We start from the raw sequence: 19,684 nt of genomic DNA, 5'->3' as shown, positions 1-19,684 counted from the left end.
CGGGCGGGCGCGGTTCTGATCAAATGTTACATCGGGTGGATGGCGGATGGTTGACGACTTTCTGATGCGGTTGCGGATGAAATAATTGCCTATCCGCGCATCTCTAGTATGTACCTTTTGTCAGAATTATTCTATCTAAATTATCACAATACTTTGTGTTGAAATGAGTTCCTAGCAAGAAGACAAAAGCTGTCTTTGAAACCTGCCAAGAAAAAGGCTCGTAAAACTCCACCGTGTAAGGGGGGTAAGCCACATGAAGGGTTTTTTGTATTGGTAATCAACAGAAAGATATTGTTCTAACCCAAGGACTTCAAAGCGGACAGATGGCAGGTTCTGCCCAATTTCCAGACGAACTCTTTTTGAACTATTTTATGGACCTCTTTTTGAAGTATTTTACGGAACTCTTTTTGAACTGACATTTTCTGTGAATTGTTTACGACCTTTTCTGTGAACTTTTTGCGACCTTTGTCCTTTGGAAACAGCAGTGGCCATGCGGTCGGGGAGGGTTCCAAAATAAAAGAAGGAGGCGTGCAATCTTTTGGCAGTGTCATGTCTGTGTAATCATGTTTTGTCTTAGTCATGTTTTGTTTAGTTATTGGACTCTTTAGTTTCTGGCTTTTCACTCCCTTGTCTTGTTTCCATGATTACCCATTAGTTTCACCTGTTCCACGTTTGGACTCATTGTGCACTCTTGTTTATCACCATAGCAACCCATTAGTTTTCACCTGTCACGTCACGCACCTGTTTTCGTTAATCATGTCTGTAGTATTTAAGTTCATTGTTTTCAGTTTGTCTTTCTGGTGACATCTCCACATTTATGCTTCTGCACATTTCTGACTCTTTTTTCATGTCCATCGTTCACGCTGCTCCTTTTTGTCCATGCCAAGTAAGTTTTGTTTATTATTGCCACAGTTAGTGTTTTTTGTTGTGCATAGTTTTTGCCTTTGTGCAAGTGTTTGATTTCATAGTTTGTTCTCCGCCATTGTGCGCGCCTTTTGTTTACTTCCTTGTTTTGTATTTATAGTGTTTAAATAAAAATGTACCTGCATTCCCGTCTCGCCCGAGCCAACTTTCCGTTGCCTTCGAGAAAAACTAAACCCCAGGACCAAGTCATGACAGGCAGAGCGTGCTGAGATACTGTACAAGGGTACAGTGTAAAGGCAACTCTCCTCAATATTGAGTCCAAATTGAATTCTGTCTCTGTTTGATTCTTTGCTTCTTGTCTTGTTTAATAGATGTCATCAGTGTTTGAACCTGACACCTTTCAGCATTAATGGTGCCTTCACAGATGTGTAAGTTACCCATGCCTTGGCCACTAATACACCCCCATACCATCACACATGCTGCCTTTTACACTTTCACCCTAGAACAGTCCGGATGGTTCTATTCCTCTTTGGTCCACAGTTTCCAAAAACAATTTGAAATGTGGACTCGTCAGACCACAGAACACTTTTCCACTTTGCACCAGTCCATCTTAGATGAGCTCGGGCCCAGAGAAGCCAACGGCGTTTCTGGGTGTTGTTGATAAATGGCTTTGGCTTTGCATTGTAGAGTTTTAACTTGCACTTACAGATGTAGCGACCAACTGTAGTTACTGACAGTGGTTTTCTGAAGTGTTCCTGAGCCCATGTGGTGATATCCTTTACACACCGATGTCGCTTGTTGATGCAGTACAGCCTGAGGGATCCAAGGTGCGTAATATCATGGCTTACCTGCAGGGATTTCTCCAGATTCTCTGAACCTTTTGATATTACGGAGCGTGGATGGTGAAATCCCTAAATTCCTTGCAATTGCTCTTTGAGAAATGTTGTTCTTAAACTGTTCGACAATTTGCTCAGGCATTTGTTGACAAAGTGGTGACCCTCGCCCCGTCTTTGTTTGTGAATGAGTGAGCATTTCATGGAAGCTGCTTTTATACCCAATCATGGCACCCACCTGTTCCCAATTAGCCTGTTCACCTGTGGGATGTTCCAAATATAAAATATTTTTTGAAACATGTTGCAGGCATCACATTCCAAATGAGCTAATATTTGCAAAAAATAACAAGGTTTTCCAGTTGGAATGTTAAGGATCTTGTCTTTGCAGTCTAAGTTGAAAAGGATTTGTTGTATTCTCTTTTTATTTACCATTTACACAACCTGACAACTTCACTGCTTTTGGGCTTTGTATTTGAACTTGTCCACAAGAGAACTATTCTTGGGTTTGGTACCTGCTGATGGGCGGAGGCGGCGGCTGGTTTTGGGCGTCAACGTCACAGTAGATCTCGTCAATTGCACCTGTGAGATCAAAACATTTTTTTTTTTTTGAGAAATATTAAATCAAAAATATAGATATACTAATTATTCTTTCATTACTGTAAACCTAAAATATTTGAATTATCTTATTATTATTTTTGTGAATTAAATGCATATTCTTTAAGTATAGTATAATATAGATTTTTAATTAAATAAAATCAATTAATTATGATTTAACTTTTTTTTTTAGATTTAAAAACATGTCTTGTTTTCTGTGGAATAAAAAAAAAAAAACAGTAGTCGATTATTACTGTAAATGTCATTTGATTTTTTTTTCATTATTAAATAACAATTCACTTTGTAAATTAAAATAAAACATATTTGTGAGTTGTAATTAAATGCCATTGAATTAAACAATGTTTTTATTTTATTTATTTACTTTATTAAATGACTAAAAAATCACTGAACTTGCCTTACATTTGGTTTATTAAAACATTTTAAAATATAGATTAAAAAAACCTTAAATTTTATAACATTCTTAATTTTCCAAATGATCTGTTTTAGAATTTAAAAAAATGGAACCATCCTTATTTAATAAAAATGAAAAAAAAAAAAGTGTATTTATTTCATTAAATTAAAAAATAAAGACCAGAACCAGACTTTAATTTTAATGGAATAAAAATTACAATTCAATTTTCATGAATTACAATTATTTTTTTCCATTTTCACAAAATTCTAAATTTGAAATATCCATCCATCCATCCATTTTCTACCGCTTATTCCCTTATGTTTTACTCATTAAAAAATATAATCATCGATATTTATCAAAATTAAAAACAAATACCAGATTTTGTTTTATTGGATAAAAACTTAAAATTTTTAAAATACGTTAAACATCCTTTTTCCCCCATTAAACTTAGAAAATACCAGATTATTAGTTTTTCAAACCATCTTTTTATCGTCTTTATCAAAATGATGAATAAATTAACCTGAACTAAAAAAAATTTTTTTTAATAAATAAATAAAAATAGCAGAACCAGCCTTTTATTTATTTTTATTAAGGAACAAAATACACAAAAAATGTGTTTTTCTGGAATTAAATAACACAATAGTTGAATTATCCTTTTTATTATAGTCAATTACATGTCTAATACTGAAACTGTCATTTGATACATATTTTATTAACAAAAGTGTAACAATACACTTCAATTATTCATTTACTTTGTAAATTAAAATGCAGAACTACAAATTGTGATTTAATTTATTCAAACTATCCCTACTTGTCTTTAATAAATGACCAAAAAAAAAAAACTGAACTCGCCTTTTAGTTTGATTAAAAAACAACATTTTACAATTTCAAAATAAACAGAAAACAATTCAAATATCAGAACTACTGTATCTGTTTAAATATTGTAAGAAATGAAACTATCGATATTAAATAACATTTAAAAAACACTTACTTCTTATATAAAATGATTTTTTTTATTTTACGATAATCAGCTATTTATTTTAATGAAATAAAAACATATCACGATTAATTTTTCTTAAATAAAATTTTAAAACCTAATATGTTTTCTTTTATTGTCTTCATTAAAATGAAAAATAACCTGGAGTAAAGCATTATATCAGTTATTAGACGACAACAAAAATACCTTAACTTGCCTTTTACTTTGTTTGATTAAAAAATAATAATTTTATTATTTTCATTCAAATTTACAAAGTGTCAGAAATTATTTATTAAAATTGATTAATTAACCTGAATTAAAATGTATTTAAAAAAAAAAAAAAATAGCAGAACCAACCTTTTATTTATTTTCATTAAATAACAAAATTCACATTTTTTTCTCTTATTAAATAACACAATAGGTGATTTATCCCTTTTATTACAGTCAATTAAATGTCTCATACTGGAATTGTCATTTGACATATATTTTTAATTATTAAGTATCAATACACTTAAATATTTAGTTTACTTTGTAAATTAAAAATAAAACACAATTATGAATTGAAATTACATTTAATTCAACAATTTTTTTGTCTTTATTAAATGAGGGGGGAAAAAACTGAACTAGCCTGTTAACTAATTTGATCAAATAACAAAATTTAAAACATTTAAAACTACATATTACCTTTTCTAAAAGGATCCGAATTATGTTTTAATAAAAAAAAAACTATCATTAATTAATAAAAATGGAAAAAAAAAAACTTTTACTTTTATTCAATAAAAACTTAAAATTACGATAATTTTTTCTTAAATATATCTATATATTTTTTATAATATGTATATATTACTAGTTTTTCAAACAATCCTTTATCTCTTTTATTAAAATGAAAAATAACCTGAAGTAACACTTTATATCTGTTATTAGACAACAACAAAAATACATGAACTAGACTTTTATATTGTTTGATTAAATATATATATATATTTTTTATTAAAGTTTAAAAAGTGTCAGAATTATCTATTTTAATATTTAAAAAAAAAAATGTATCAAAATGTATCAGTTAAAACTAAAATAAATAAAAAATGTAATAATAGAAAACCTAAATTAAAACCTAGTTTATTAACTGAAAAAATGGAGAACCGACCTTTTATTTATTTTTTCATTAAATAACAAACATGTTTTTCTCAGATTAAATAACACAATAGGTCAACCATCTTTTTATGTTTTTCATTACATAAAAAAAGATCTCTATATTCATCCCCTTTTATTTTTACAACCTTTTGTTTTTTATATTATATAAAAAAAAATACCTGAATTGTCTTCTGCTGTGAACTGGCTGGGTGGAGGCAATCTGTCACATTGGGAGAAAGATGATTAAAATATGCTACATTTTCTTCCATAAATATGAATTATTATTAGTTCATTATCGTCAGGTCAAATTAAAGTGTCTGGATTTCAAACAGGCGTCAGGAAGTTAGTGAGTGCAGACAAAATAAAATGTTGATTATGCAGAATATTAGAGTGGGATCATGCATGCAAAAGAGAGGACATTTCCTTGATGATCTCTGGCGGATTAGTGCTGAGAGTATTTTTACACTTTAGCCCTGGCGGGACGTCGGTTTCTGTCAAACAACTTGAGGAGAACGTGAGGCTTGCTGACGGTGAACCTGGACTGGAGGGGACTTAAAGAGCCCAGCATTCGTAAAAAAAACACAATTCTTCTTGGCGACATATTTGGTTATCACCCACCTGACATCCAAGTCTGGATCTATGACATCGTTGTATATTTCCCAGTCCTCGTCCGGGGGCGGCGGCGGTAGGACAACTGCGGGAAACAGACGCCCTTAAGAACGTGATGTCGAAATATTGACATCAGAAGTTGAATTTGTGTACCTCCGCCGCTGTGGAGAGAAGACAGGAAGAATCCGGTTATTATACAGAACACCCAAGACTTGCAACGAGTGCTCCTTGTCACCTGCTGTCCGACGAGGCCACGTCCACGTCGTCGTAGACGTCAAACTTGGACACCTGCTGGGCTTGATGGCTCTTCAGGGAGTTGAAGTCGATCTCCACCGACGTGGTCTTCACGTAGCCGACTGTCACACAAGAATCCACATTTTATACACCACAACAATGACAAAAACAATAATCCACACTTTATTCATCACAACAATAACAACAACAATAACAATTAAAGCTGCAAGCAGCGTTGGTCGGGCCCGCGTATTTGGCAGGTGCTAGTACTAAGTGTCCCAATACTTTTGTCAAGTTTTAGTCCCAAGTGTCCCAATACTTTTGTCCAGTGTAAGTGTCCCAATACTTTTGTCCAGTTGCCCAATGCTTTTGTTCAGTGGTAGTAGTAAGTGTCCCAATACTTTTGTCCAGTGGTAGTCCTAAGTGTCCCAATACTTTTGTCTACTTTTAGTCCGAATTGTCCCAATACTTTTGTCTAGTGGTAGTCCTAAGTGTCCCAATACTTTTGTCCAGTGGTAGTCCTAAGTGTCCCAATACTTTTGTCTACTTTTAGTCCGAATTGTCCCAAGACTTTTGTCTAGTGTACCTACCTTGTCTGCATTGTGTGGCCACGCTGGTGCTTCCTGCTTTTAAGCAGCCATCTTGAGAAAACAGCAGCGCAGCAGCATCAGCGCAGCGGTTCTTTGAAGGCTCATAAAATCAAAACCGGAGCAGTTAGAAAAATTATTTCGATAACTTTTATTTGGAAGGGTTCAATCTCTCTCCTGTGTTAGTTTGAAGCTGAAACGACAAACGCGATATAAGGATATATAGGAGATAATGTTTGAAGAGAAGTGACCGGTTTATAAAAAAAAAATGGTTTTGAAGGGGGAATTGCAAACTTCCTGTTGATTTTTGCTGAGGGTTGTCAATCTATGAAATGTAGGTGTAAGTAAGACCTACATAGAGGTTTTTGTTTCATGTCTCTCCAACTTTCCCAGTGGGAGTTACAGGCAGTTTTGACATTTTTTTTCTTCTGAGGAGCAGTTTTTTCTGCGTTTTATTCAAAAATTGTGGTAGAGCACAATTTTGAGATTTGGGGTTTGGTTTTTTCATGAGATCGCAATTTTAGCTTAGCCTGATGTCTGTGTTCAGTTTGGTGAGTTTTGAAGCATGTTAAGGGGGTCAAATTACAGCTCAAAGAGGCAAAAGTGACTGTTTTTAGTACTTTTTTGTCTTGAAGGGGTAATTGCCAACTTCCTGTTGATTTTAGCCCAAGAGTGTACTATTATGAAATCTAGGTCTAAGTCAGACCTACATAAAGGTTTTTGTTTCATGTCTCTCCGACCTTCCTAGTGGGAGTTACGGGCAGTCTAGTTGTTTTTTTTCGTAGGGGGCGCTAGAGCGCAATTTTGAGTTTTGAGGTTTGGTTTTTTGATAAAAAGTTTTGCCGTATATTACTGATGTGTGTGTTAAATTTGGTGAGTTTTGAAGTATGTTAAGGGGGTCAAATTACAGCGCAAAGTTGCGGAAGAATAATAATAATAATTAAAGCTGCAAGCAGCGTTGTTCGGGCCCGCGTATTTGGCAGGTGCTAGTCCTAAGTGTCCCAATACTTTTGTCTACTTTTATTCTGAAGTGTCCCAAGACTTTTGTCTAGTGTACCTACCTTGTCTGCATTGTGTGGGCACGTTGGTGCTTCCTGCTTTTGAGCAGCCATCTTAAAAAAACAGCACCGCAGGAGCATCAGTGCAGCGGGTCTTTGAAGGGTCATAAAATCAAAACCGGAGCAGTTATTAAAAAAAGCGCTTCTGTTGTTGTATTCACAAGGGTTCAATCTCTCTCCTGTGTTATTTTGAAGGCGAAACGACAAACGCGCTCAGAGGAGTTCGTTTTTGAAGGAAGGTGACCGTTTTCTACAAAAATGTTGTGTTGAAGGGGGAATAGCAAACTTCCTGTAGATTTTTGCTGGGGGTTGTCAATTAATGAAATGTAGGTCTAAGTGAGACCTACATAGAGGTTTTTGTTTCATGTCTCTCCGACCTTCCCAGTGGGAGTTACAGGCAGTTGTGTAAGATTTTTCATCCAAGGAGCAGTTTTTTGTGCGTTTTATAAAAAAATTGCTGTAGAGCACAATGTTTAGATTTGGGGTTAGGTTTTTTCATTAGATCACAGATTTATCCAGTCCTGATGTGTGTGTTCAGTTTGGTGAGTTTTGAAGCATGTTAAGGGGGTCAAATTACAGCTCAAAGAGGCAAAAGTGACTGTTTTTAGTACTTTTTTGTCTTGAAGGGGGAATTGCCAACTTCTTGTTGATTTCTGCCCGATGATATACAATTATGAAAACTAGGTCTAAGTCAGACCTACATACAGGTTTTTGTTTCATGTCTCTCCGACCTTCCTAGTGGGAGATATAGGCAGTCTATTTTTTTTTTCCTAGGGGGCGCTAGAGCGCAATTTTGAGTTTTGGGGTTCGGTTTTTTTAAAGAAAGGTAATTTTCGCAGGTCCTGATGTGTGGGTCAAATATGGTGAGTTTTGAAGCATGTTAAGTGGGTCAAATTACAGTTTGTTGTGGCGGCGGAAGAATAAAGAATAATAAAACGAACGAATAACAATAGGTCCTTATGTCCCATTGAATAAGGACTCCCTGTGGGAGTCCTTTTGCAATGGGCCATTGCGGGCCCTAATAAAGAATAAAACCTTACAAATTCAATAGGTCCTTATGTCCCATTGCATAAGGACTCCCTTTGGGAGTCCTTATACAATGGGCCATGCGGGCCCTAATTATACACACTTTATACATCACGACTGTTTCTAGGATCATGTCACACTTTCCTTGCACCCCCCCTTTATATCCAAACATTGCACAAAGTTAGCATACCTCCATGATGGAACCATGTATCGCTTTTATTTTGAAGCTTACTTTGCACTGAACAGGAAGTTCCCATTGACGCGTTAATGCTGTTTAACTAGACCAGGGGTGTCCAAACTTTTTGAATAGGGGGCTAAAAAATGTGTTCGAGGGCCGAAAGCATGTAAAGTAAAAGTAACTATATGTATATATGTACAAAAGCCAAAAGCAGTGAAGTTATGCAAATGGTCAATAAAAAAAGAATACAACAAATCATTTTCAACTTATATTCAATTGAATAGACTGCAAAGACAAGATATTTCCTGTTCAAACTAGTAAACGTTGTTATTTTTTTGCAAATATTAGCTCATTTGGAATTTGATGCCTGCGACATGTTTCAAAAAAGCTGGCACAAGTGGCAAAAAAGACTGAGAAAGTTGAGGAATGCGCATCCAAGACTTATTTTGGAACATCCCACAGGTGAACAGGCTAATTGGGAACAGGTGGGTGCCATGATTGGGTATAAAAGCAGCTTCCATGAAATGCTCAGTCATTCACAAACAAGGACGGGGGCGAGGGTCACCACTTTGTCAACAAAAGCCTGAGCAAATTGTTTAAGAACAACATTTCTCAACAAGGAATTGAGGGATTTCACCATCTACGCTCCGTAATATCATCAAAAGGTTCAGAGAATGTGGAGAAATCACTGCACGCGAGCCATGATATTACACACCTTGGATCCCTCAGGCGGTACTGCATCAAATACCACATCAGTGTGTAAAGGATATCGCCACATGGGCTCAGGAACACTTCAGAAAACCACTGTCAGTAACTACAGTCGGTCGCTACATCTGTAAGTGCAGGTTAAAACTCTACTATGCAAAGCCAAAGCCATTTATCAACAACACCCAGAAACGCTTCGCTGGGCCCGAGCTCATCTAAGATGGACTCTGATGCAAAGTGGAAAAGTGTTCTGTGGTCTGACGAGTCACACTCAGCAATTAATTCCTACACATAGTCTTGCACCATACACCCTTTGGGTTTTGTCACACTCCATTCTCTAGTTGATTTTGTATATTTAGGGCCCGCAATGGCCCATTGCAAAAGGACTCCCACAGGGAGTCCTTATGCAATGGGACATAAGGACCTATTGTTATTCGTTCGTTTTATTCTTTATTAGGGCCCGCAATGGCCCATTGCAAAAGGACTCCCACAGGGAGTCCTTATGCAATGGGACATAAGGACCTATTGTTATTCGTTCGTTTTATTCTTTATTAGGGCCCGCAATGGCCCATTGTTCTTTATTATTCTTCCGCTGCCTCTTTGAGCACTAATTTGACCCACTTAACATGCTTCAAAACTCACCATATTTGACCCACCCATCAGGACCTGCGAAAATTGTCTTTTCATAAAAAAACTGAAACGCAAAAATCAAAATTGCGCTCTAGCGCTCCCTAGGGAAAAAAAAAACTAGACTGCCTGTAACTCCCACTAGGAAGGTCGGAAAGACATGAAACAAAATCCTCTATGTAGGTCTGACTCAGACCTAACTTTCATAATGGTACATTGTCGGGCTAAAATCAACAGGAAGTTGGCAATTCCCCCTTCAAGACAAAAAAGTACTAAAAACAGTCACTTTTGCCTCTTTGAGCTGTAATTTGACCCCCTTAACATGCTTCAAAACTCACCAAACTGAACACACACATCAGGACTGTCTAAAACTGTGATCTAATGAAAAAACCTAACCCCAAGTCTAAAAATTGTGCTCTACAGCAATTTTTTTATAAAACGCACAAAAAACTGCTCCTCGGATGAAAAATCTGACTAAACTGCCTGTAACTCCCACTGGGAAGGTCGGAGAGAGATGAAACAAAAACCTCTATGTAGGTCTTACTTAGACCTACCTTTCATAAATTGACAACCCCCAGCAAAAATCAACAGGAAGTTTGCTATTCCCCCTTCAAAACAAAATTTTTGTCAAAACCGGTCACCTTCCTTCAAAAACGAACTCCTCTTTGTCGTTTCGCCTTCAAACTAACACAGGAGAGAGATTGAACCCTTGTGATTACAACAACAGAAGCGCTTTTTTTATAACTGCTCCGGTTTTGATTTTATGACCCTTCAAAGACCCGCTGCGCTGATGCTGCTGCACTGCTGTTTTTTTAAGATGGCTGCTTAAAAGCAGGAAGCACCAACGTGCCCACACAATGCAGACAAGGTAGGTACACTACATAAAAGTCTTGGGACACTTCAGACTAAAAGTAGACAAAAGTATTGGGACACTTAGGACTAGCACCTGCCAAATACGCGGGCCCGAACAACGCTGCTTGCAGCTTTAATTTTTGTATATTATTGTTTGATTATATATATATATATATATATATATATATATATATATATATATATATATATATATATATATATATATATATATATATATATATAATTTATATATAATAAATACATAGAGCTTTACTTCCCCCTTGTGTCTGTGCCGTCAACTCCCTCCAACCATAACACATTTCAATTGAATGCAATATGCCTTTTTCACGGGGCAAATTAAAGACGTCTTGTTAAAAAATGACTTGTTAGCACGCTGTGATGAATCAACAGTCAGTACTGAAGACAAACTCACTGCTTCCATCCTGTTTGCGTCCCAGCCACTTGCCCTCAGGGTTGCCTTGGACTCTGATGACGTCCAAGGCGTCTCCTCGCTTCAGTGCCAGTTCCGTCTTACTGCCCCTGCAGTCCGCACAGGCCCTGCCTTGATGGAGCGCCTCCAAGGGGCCCACCAGCTGACACACGTCCATGTAGAAGACAACCATGGCGTCACCTTTCATCAACGCAACATTTCAACTTTTCCTCACCTTGAATTTCTTCCTGGCTTCTTGTTCCTTCTTCTCTCGACATTTCTGCTCCTTCTTCTCCGCCTCCAGTTGTCTTCTCTCCTCTTTCTTCTTCTCCTCTTCTTCCCTGCTGACAGCAAACAAGATGGTGGCCAGTGCTACGTATACTAATGGTCATTCATTTATGCAAAAAGTAGCTGAATACATTTAAAAAAAGATTCAAACATTTTCACCCGACAGTGCACGAAAATCAATATTACTGCCAATCATTGACCCATCTCGGAGTTTAATAATAATAATTATATTAATACAAAAAATGATTAAAAAAATACTACTTAAAATGTATTTTATGGAAATATTTTTTCTTTTTTTTTTCAAGTAATTCATATATCAGGTCGATGCCCTTTTTTTTTTTGACATTATTGAAAAAATAAATATTACTGCCAATCATTGACCATGTTAGAGTTTAGTAAAAATAATTATATTAATAATACCCCAAAAGGGACAAGTGGTAGAAAAATGGATGGATGGATAATAATAATAATAATAATGATAACAAATACTATTTAAAATTGTATTTATGGAAATCTTTTTTTTACATTATTTAAATGTATATTACTGCCAATTATTTACCCATGTTAGTGTTCAGTAAAAATAATTATATTAATAATAGTAATTATAATAATAGTGATTAAAAAATACTACTTGAAATGTATTTTATGGAAATATTTTTTTTTTTTTTTAAATAATTCATATATTAAGTTGATGTACTTTTTTTTACATTATAGAAAAAATGTATATTACTGCCAATCATTGACCACGTTAGTGTTCAGTAAAAATAATTATATTAATAACAATAATAATAGTGATTAAAAAATACTACTTAAAATTTATTTTATGGAAATCTTTTTTTTCCCCCAGAGTAATTCATATATCAGGTCGATATTTTTTTTTTCTGACATTATTGAAAAAATAAATATTACTGCCAATCACTGATCCATGTTAGTGTTCAGTAAAAATAATTATATTAATAATACCCTGAAAGAGACAAGTGGTAGAAAAAAGGATGGATGGATAATAATAATAATGATAACAAATACTATTTAAAATTGTATTTATGGAATTCTTTTTTTTTTACATTATTTAAATGTGTATTACTGCCAATTATTTACCCATGTTAGTGTTCAGTAAAAATAATTATATTCATAATAATAATTATAATAATAGTGATTAAAAAATACTACTTGAAATGAATTTTATGGAAATATTTTTCTTTTTTTTTAAAGTAATTCATATATTAGGTTGATGTCCTTTTTTTACATTATAGAAAAAATGTATATTACTGCCAATCATTAACCATGTTAGTGTTCAGTAAAAAATAATTATATTAATAATAATAATAATAGTGATTACAAAATACTACTTAAAATGTATTTTATGGAAATCTTTTTTTATTTTCAAGAAATTCATTTATCAGGTCGATGTACTTTTTTTTACATTATTGAAAACATTTATATTACTGCCAATCATTGACCCATGTTAGTGTTCAGTAAAAACAATTATATGAATAATAATAATAATAGTGATTAACAAATACTAATTAAAATGTATTTTATGGAGAAAAAAAAATTCTTTTTTTCCCCCCAGAGTAATTCATATATCAGGTCGATATTTTTTTTTCTAAAATTATTGAAAAAATAAATATTACTGTCAATCATTGACCATGTTAGAGTTTAGTAAAAATAATTATATTAATAATACCCCAAAAGGGACAAGTGGTAGTAAAAAGGATGGATGGATATTAATAATAATGATAAAAAAATACTATTTAAAATGTAATTTATGGAAATCTTTTTTTTTACATTATTGAAATGTATATTACTGCCAATCATTTACCCATGTTAGTGTTCAGTAAAAATAATTATTATATTAATAATAATAATAATAATAATAGTGATTAAAAAATACTACTTGAAATGTATTTTATGTAAATCTTTTATTTCTATTTTTTAAGTAATTCATATATCAGGTCGATGTACTTTTTTTTTACATTATAGAAAAAATGTATATTACTGCCAATCATTGACCATGTTAGTGTTCAGTAAAAATAATTATATTAATAACAATTATAATAGTGATTAAAAAATACTACTTAAAATGTATTTTATGGAAATCTTTTTTTCTTTTTTTTCCCCAGAGTAATTCATATATCAGGTCGATATATTTTTTTTCTGACATTATTGAAAAAACAAATATTACTGCCAATCATTGCTCCATGTTAGTGTTCAGTAAAAATAATTATATTAATAATACCCCAAAAGGGACAAGTGGTAGAAAAAAGGATGGATGGATAATAATAATAATGATAACAATTACTATTTAAAATTGTATTTATGGAAATCTTTTTTTTACATTATTTAAATGTATATTACTGCCAATTATTTGCCCATGTTAGTGTTCAGTAAAAAAAATTATATTAATAATAATAATTATAATAATAGTGATTAAAAAATACTACTTGAAATGTATTTTATGGAAATATTATTTTATTTTTTTTAAGTAATTCATATATTAGGTTGATGTACTTTTTTTTACATTATAGAAAAAATGTATATTACTGCCAATCATTGACCACGTTAGTGTTCAGTAAAAAATAATTATATTAATAATAATAATGATAGTGATTACAAAATACTACTTAAAATGTATTTTATGGAAATCTTTTTTTATTTTCAAGAAATTCATTTATCAGGTCGATGTACTTTTTTTTACATTATTGAAAACATTTATATTACTGCCAATCATTGACCCATGTTAGTGTTCAGTAAAAACAATTATATGAATAATAATAATAATAGTGATTAAAAAATACTAATTAAAATGTATTTTATGGAGAAAAAAATATTCTTTTTTTCCCCAGAGTAATTCATATATCAGGTCGATATTTTGTTTTTCTGACATTATTGAAAAAATAAATATTACTGTCAATCATTGACCATGTTAGAGTTTAGTAAAAATAATTATATTAATAATACCCCAAAAGGGACAAGTGGTAGTAAAAAGGATGGATGGATATTAATAATAATGATTAAAAAATACTATTTAAAATGTAATTTATGGAAATCTTTTTTTTTACATTATTGAAATGTATATTACTGCCAATCATTTACCCATGTTAGTGTTCAGTAAAAATAATTATTATATTAATAATAACAATAATAATAATAATAATAATAATAATAGTGATTAAAAAATACTACTTGAAATGTATTTTATGTAAATCTTTTATTTCTATTTTTTAAGTAATTCATATATCAGGTCGATGTACTTTTTTTTTTACATTATAGAAAAAATGTATATTACTGCCAATCATTGACCATGTTAGTGTTCAGTAAAAATAATTATATTAATAACAATTATAATAGTGATTAAAAAATACTACTTAAAATTTATTTTATGGAAATCTTTTTTTCTTTTTTTTCCCCAGAGTAATTCATATATCAGGTCGATATATTTTTTTTCTGACATTATTGAAAAAACAAATATTACTGCCAATCATTGCTCCATGTTAGTGTTCAGTAAAAATAATTATATTAATAATACCCCAAAAGGGACAAGTGGTAGAAAAAAGGATGGATGGATAATAATAATAATGATAACAATTACTATTTAAAATTGTATTTATGGAAATCTTTTTTTTACATTATTTAAATGTATATTACTGCCAATCATTTACCCATGTTAGTGTTCAGTAAAAATAATTATATTAATAATAATAATAATAATAATAATAATAGTGATTAAAAAATACTACTTGAAATGTATTTTATGTAAATCTTTTATTTCTATTTTTTAAGTAATTCATATATCAGGTCGATGTACTTTTTTTTACATTATAGAAAAAATGTATATTACTGCCAATCATTGACCATGTTAGTGTTTAGTAAAAATAATTATATTAATAACAATAATAATAGTGATTAAAAAATACTACTTAAAATGTATTTTATGGAAATCTTTTTTTCTTTTTTTTCCCCCAGAGTAATTCATATATCAGGTCGATATATATTTTTTCTGACATTATTGAAAAAACTAATATTACTGCCAATCATTGCTCCATGTTAGTGTTCAGTAAAAATTATTATATTAATAATACCCCGAAAGGGACAAGTGGTAGAAAAAAGGATGGATGGATAATAATAATAATAACAAATACTATTTATTTATTTATGGAAATCTTTTTTTTACATTATTTAAATGTATATTACTGCCAATTATTTACCCATGTTAGTGTTCAGTAAAAATAAATATATTAATAATAGTAATTATAATAATAGTGATTAAAAAATACTACTTGAAATGTATTTTATGGAAATATATATATTTTTTTTTTTAAGTAATTCATATATTAAGTTGATGTACTTTTTTTTACATTATAGAAAACATTTATATTACTGCCAATCATTGACCATGTTAGTGTTCAGTAAAAATAATTATATTAATAATAATAATAATAATAATAATAGTGATTACAAAATACTACTTAAAATGTATTTTATGGAAATCTTTTTTTATTTTCAAGAAATTCATTCATCAGGTCGATGTACTTTTTTTTACATTATTGAAAACATTTATACTACTGCCAATCATTGACCCACGTTAGTGTTCAGTAAAAACAATTATATGAATAATAATAATAATAGTGATTAACAAATACTAATTAAAATGTATTTTATGGAGAAAAAAAAATCTTTTTTTTCCAGAGTAATTCATATATCAGGTCGATATTTTTTTTCTAAAATTATTGAAAAAATAAATATTACTGTCAATCATTGACCATGTTAGAGTTTAGTAAAAATAATTATATTAATAATACCCCAAAAAGGACAAGTGGTAGAAAAATGGATGGATGGATATTAATAATAATGTTAAAAAATACTATTTAAAATGTAATTTATGGAAATATTTTTTTTTACATTATTGAAATGTATATTACTGCCAATCATTTACCCATGTTAGTGTTCAGTAAAAATAATTATATTAATAATAATAATAATAATAATAATAATAATAATAATAATAATAATAATAATAATAGTGATTAAAAAATACTACTTGAAATGTATTTTATGGAAATATTTTTTTTATTTTTTTTAAAGTAATTCATATATCAGGTCGATGTACTTTTTTTTTACATTATAGGAAAAATATATATTACTGCCAATCATTGACCATGTTAGTGTTCAGTAAAAATAATTATATTAATAACAATTATAATAGTGATTAAAAAATACTACTTAAAATTTATTTTATGGAAATCTTTTTTTCTTTTTTTTCCCCAGAGTAATTCATATATCAGGTCGATATATATTTTTTCTGACATTATTGAAAGAATAAATATTACTGCCAATCATTGATCCATGTTAGTGTTCAGTAAAAATAATCATATTAATAATACCCCGAAAGGGACAAGCGGTAGAAAATGGATGGATGGATAATAATAATAATGATGATAAAAAATACTATTTATGTAATTTATGGAAATCTTTTTATTTTTCAAGTAATTCATATATCAGGTCGATGTACTTTTTTTTTTTACATTATTGAAAAAATGAATATTACTGTCAATCATTGACCCATGTTAGTGTTTAGTAAAAATAATTATATTAATAGTAATAATAATAACGATACAAAATACTACTTAAAATGTATATTATGGAAATCTTTTTTTTTTCAAGTAATTCATATATGAGGTCGATGTACTTTTTTTTAACATTATTGAAAAAAATAAATATTACTGCCAATCATTGAGCCATGTTAGTGTTCAGTAAAAATAATTATATTAATAATACCCCGAAAGAAACAAGCGGTAGAAAATGGATGGATGCTAATAATAATAATAATGATGATTAAAATGTAATTTATTGAAAACTGTTTTCTTTCCAAGTACCGTATTTTTCGGAGTATAAGTCGCACTGGAGTATAAGTCGCACCTGCCGAAAATGCATAATAAAAAAGGAAAAAAACATATATAAGTCGCACTGGAGCCCGGCCAAACTATGAAAAAAACTGCGACTTACAATCCGAAAAATACGGTAATTCAGATATTAGGTCGATGTACTTTTTTTTACATTATTGAAAAAATAAATATTACTGCCAATCATTGACCATGTTAGTGTTCAGTAAAAAATAATTATATTAATAATAATAATAATAATAATAATAATAGTGATTAAAAAATATTACTTAAAATTTATGGAAATCTTTTTTTATTTTCAAGAAATTCAGATATCAGGTCGATGTATTTTGTTTTTCTGACATTATTGAAAAAATAAATATTGCTGCCAATCATAGACCCATGTTAGAGTTTAGTAAAAATAATTATATTAATAATAATAATGATACAAAATACTACTTAAAATGTAATTTATGTAATATAATCTTTCTTTACCAAGTAATTCATAGTCAATCAGGCTGGCATACTTTTTTCTGACATTATTGAAAAAATACATATTGCTACAAATCATAAACCCATCTCAGAGCTTACTACTAATAATAGCAATAATAAAATACTTTAAAATGTAAATTCATACATTTTTTTCCTGAACTTCTTATTTTAGGCTGAAAAGTGCTTTTGAAAGATCGGCTCGTTTCAAATGAAAACAACATTAGCATGTAACGTAAACATTAGCAGAGGTGTGGACTCGAGTCACATGACTTGGACTCGAGTCAGACTCGAGTCATGAATTTGATGACTTTAGACTCGACTTGACAAAATGTAAAAAGACTTGCAACTGGACTTAGACTTTAACATCAATGACTTGTGACTTCACTTGGACTTGAGCCTTTTGAATTGACATGACTTGACATGACTTGCTACTTTCCCCAAAACCCAAAGATGAAAAAGTTATTCGGGAGCGCTCCGTATTTTTCATTGTGTACTTGTCTATCAGCGTTGCGTGTGTCAGCTGGTGTGCTCTCAGTACAACAGCCAATCAAATTAGATCTACTTTGTCTTCATCACACAGCATTCATCCAATCAAATTGCAGGACAACCAACGAAGAAGACATGTCCAAACCACACGCCAGTGAACAAAAAATGATGCCTAAAATAATTTTGTTTGGGTATAAAAATTACGAGGTGGTCAACACAAAACGGTTTGCAGTATGCAACACATGCGGTTCGAAAATGACTGATGGAGAGGCAACAACTTCCAACTTCGTCCGGCATTTGAAGTTGCACAAAGAACGGTAAGTTTTGAATGTAAGATAACGTTTATTGGCTAAGTAACGTGACTTTTATTTGCTGTGTAGTTAAATCAGTGAGGCTGTAAACTCACTGCTAACGTTATAACGTTATTGCAAACACGGGAATCTGTTGCAGTTCACTACCTTATTCATACTTTTTGTTCAGTGATTTTTTTTAAGCAGGGTTACGTTAGTCAATATATCACACGTAACGTTAGACGGCGGTCAGCAGCACCGCGTATTTTAGCCACCTAAAAAAAAGACAAAAATAGTAAAATAAAGGTCAGTTAAAATGTATACTATATTATGAATATGTGTACCGTTTTAGCTAGCTTTCTGACATACTGTTGGTTGTTTACCTCAGTGGTCCCCAACCACCGGGCCGCGGCCCGGTACTGGTCAGGGAATCGATTGGTATCGGGCCGCACAAGAAATAATTTTTCTTTTTTCTTTTTTTAATTAAATCAACATAAAAAACACAAGATACACTTACAAGTAGTGCACCAACCCAAAACAACTCTCTCCCCCTTTTGTTCTGGGCATTGAACATGAAGACTCTTCCTTCACTGTTCCGAGTGGCCATGAGAGTCTTGGCAGTGCCTGCCTCCAGTGCTCCAGTGGAGCGAGTTTTCAGCCATGGTGGCATCATACTACGCCCCCATCGTGCACAAATGACTGACAGACTCTTGGCTAATTTGGTCTTTTGCAAATGCAATGCAGCATAGGGCCCTGACATATAAAAAGTACAACTTTTTTGTTATGTTCACGTATATGTCATGTTTTTTCAATGTCAACACTTTTGTACAAATAAGTACATTTGCACTTTATTTTTCCATGTGTTTGTTCTGTAAAGGAATGAGTTAATGTTTAAAATGACTGGTTAATAGTGCTATTATAAAGTGCAATGTCAGCGCAATTTTCTTTCCTGCAATTTAAAATGCACTTGTTTTAATAAATAAATACAGCGTTTGAAAAGCATACACAATCTGTGTTAATATATTAGTCTGTGGTTAAAAGGACTTGAAAGGACTCGAAACTCAAAATGCAGGACTTAGGACTTGACTTGAGACTTTCCAGTCTTGACTTTGGACTTGACTCGGGGCTTG

At 31.6% G+C, this 19,684-nt stretch overlaps 1 protein-coding gene across 1 annotated transcript in view; it reads right to left on the bottom strand.

Annotated features, from left to right (window-relative positions):
* fyb1b (FYN binding protein 1 b) overlaps window positions 1-19,684 on the bottom strand; it is a 71,229-nt gene that overhangs the window by 17,641 nt on the left and 33,904 nt on the right. The window contains 7 exon segments of the mRNA XM_072914180.1: window positions 2,210-2,276; window positions 4,990-5,030; window positions 5,275-5,361; window positions 5,429-5,504; window positions 5,623-5,775; window positions 11,120-11,279; window positions 11,352-11,457. Of these exon segments, the coding sequence (XP_072770281.1) occupies window positions 2,210-2,276; window positions 4,990-5,030; window positions 5,275-5,361; window positions 5,429-5,504; window positions 5,623-5,775; window positions 11,120-11,279; window positions 11,352-11,457 (690 nt within the window).

Source organism: Nerophis lumbriciformis, linkage group LG11 (genome assembly GCF_033978685.3).
Source record: "Nerophis lumbriciformis linkage group LG11, RoL_Nlum_v2.1, whole genome shotgun sequence".
NCBI lineage: Eukaryota > Metazoa > Chordata > Actinopteri > Syngnathiformes > Syngnathidae > Nerophis > Nerophis lumbriciformis.
The sequence above is the reverse complement of the archived record's forward strand: the minus strand, read 5'-3'. Positions and strand labels throughout refer to the sequence as shown.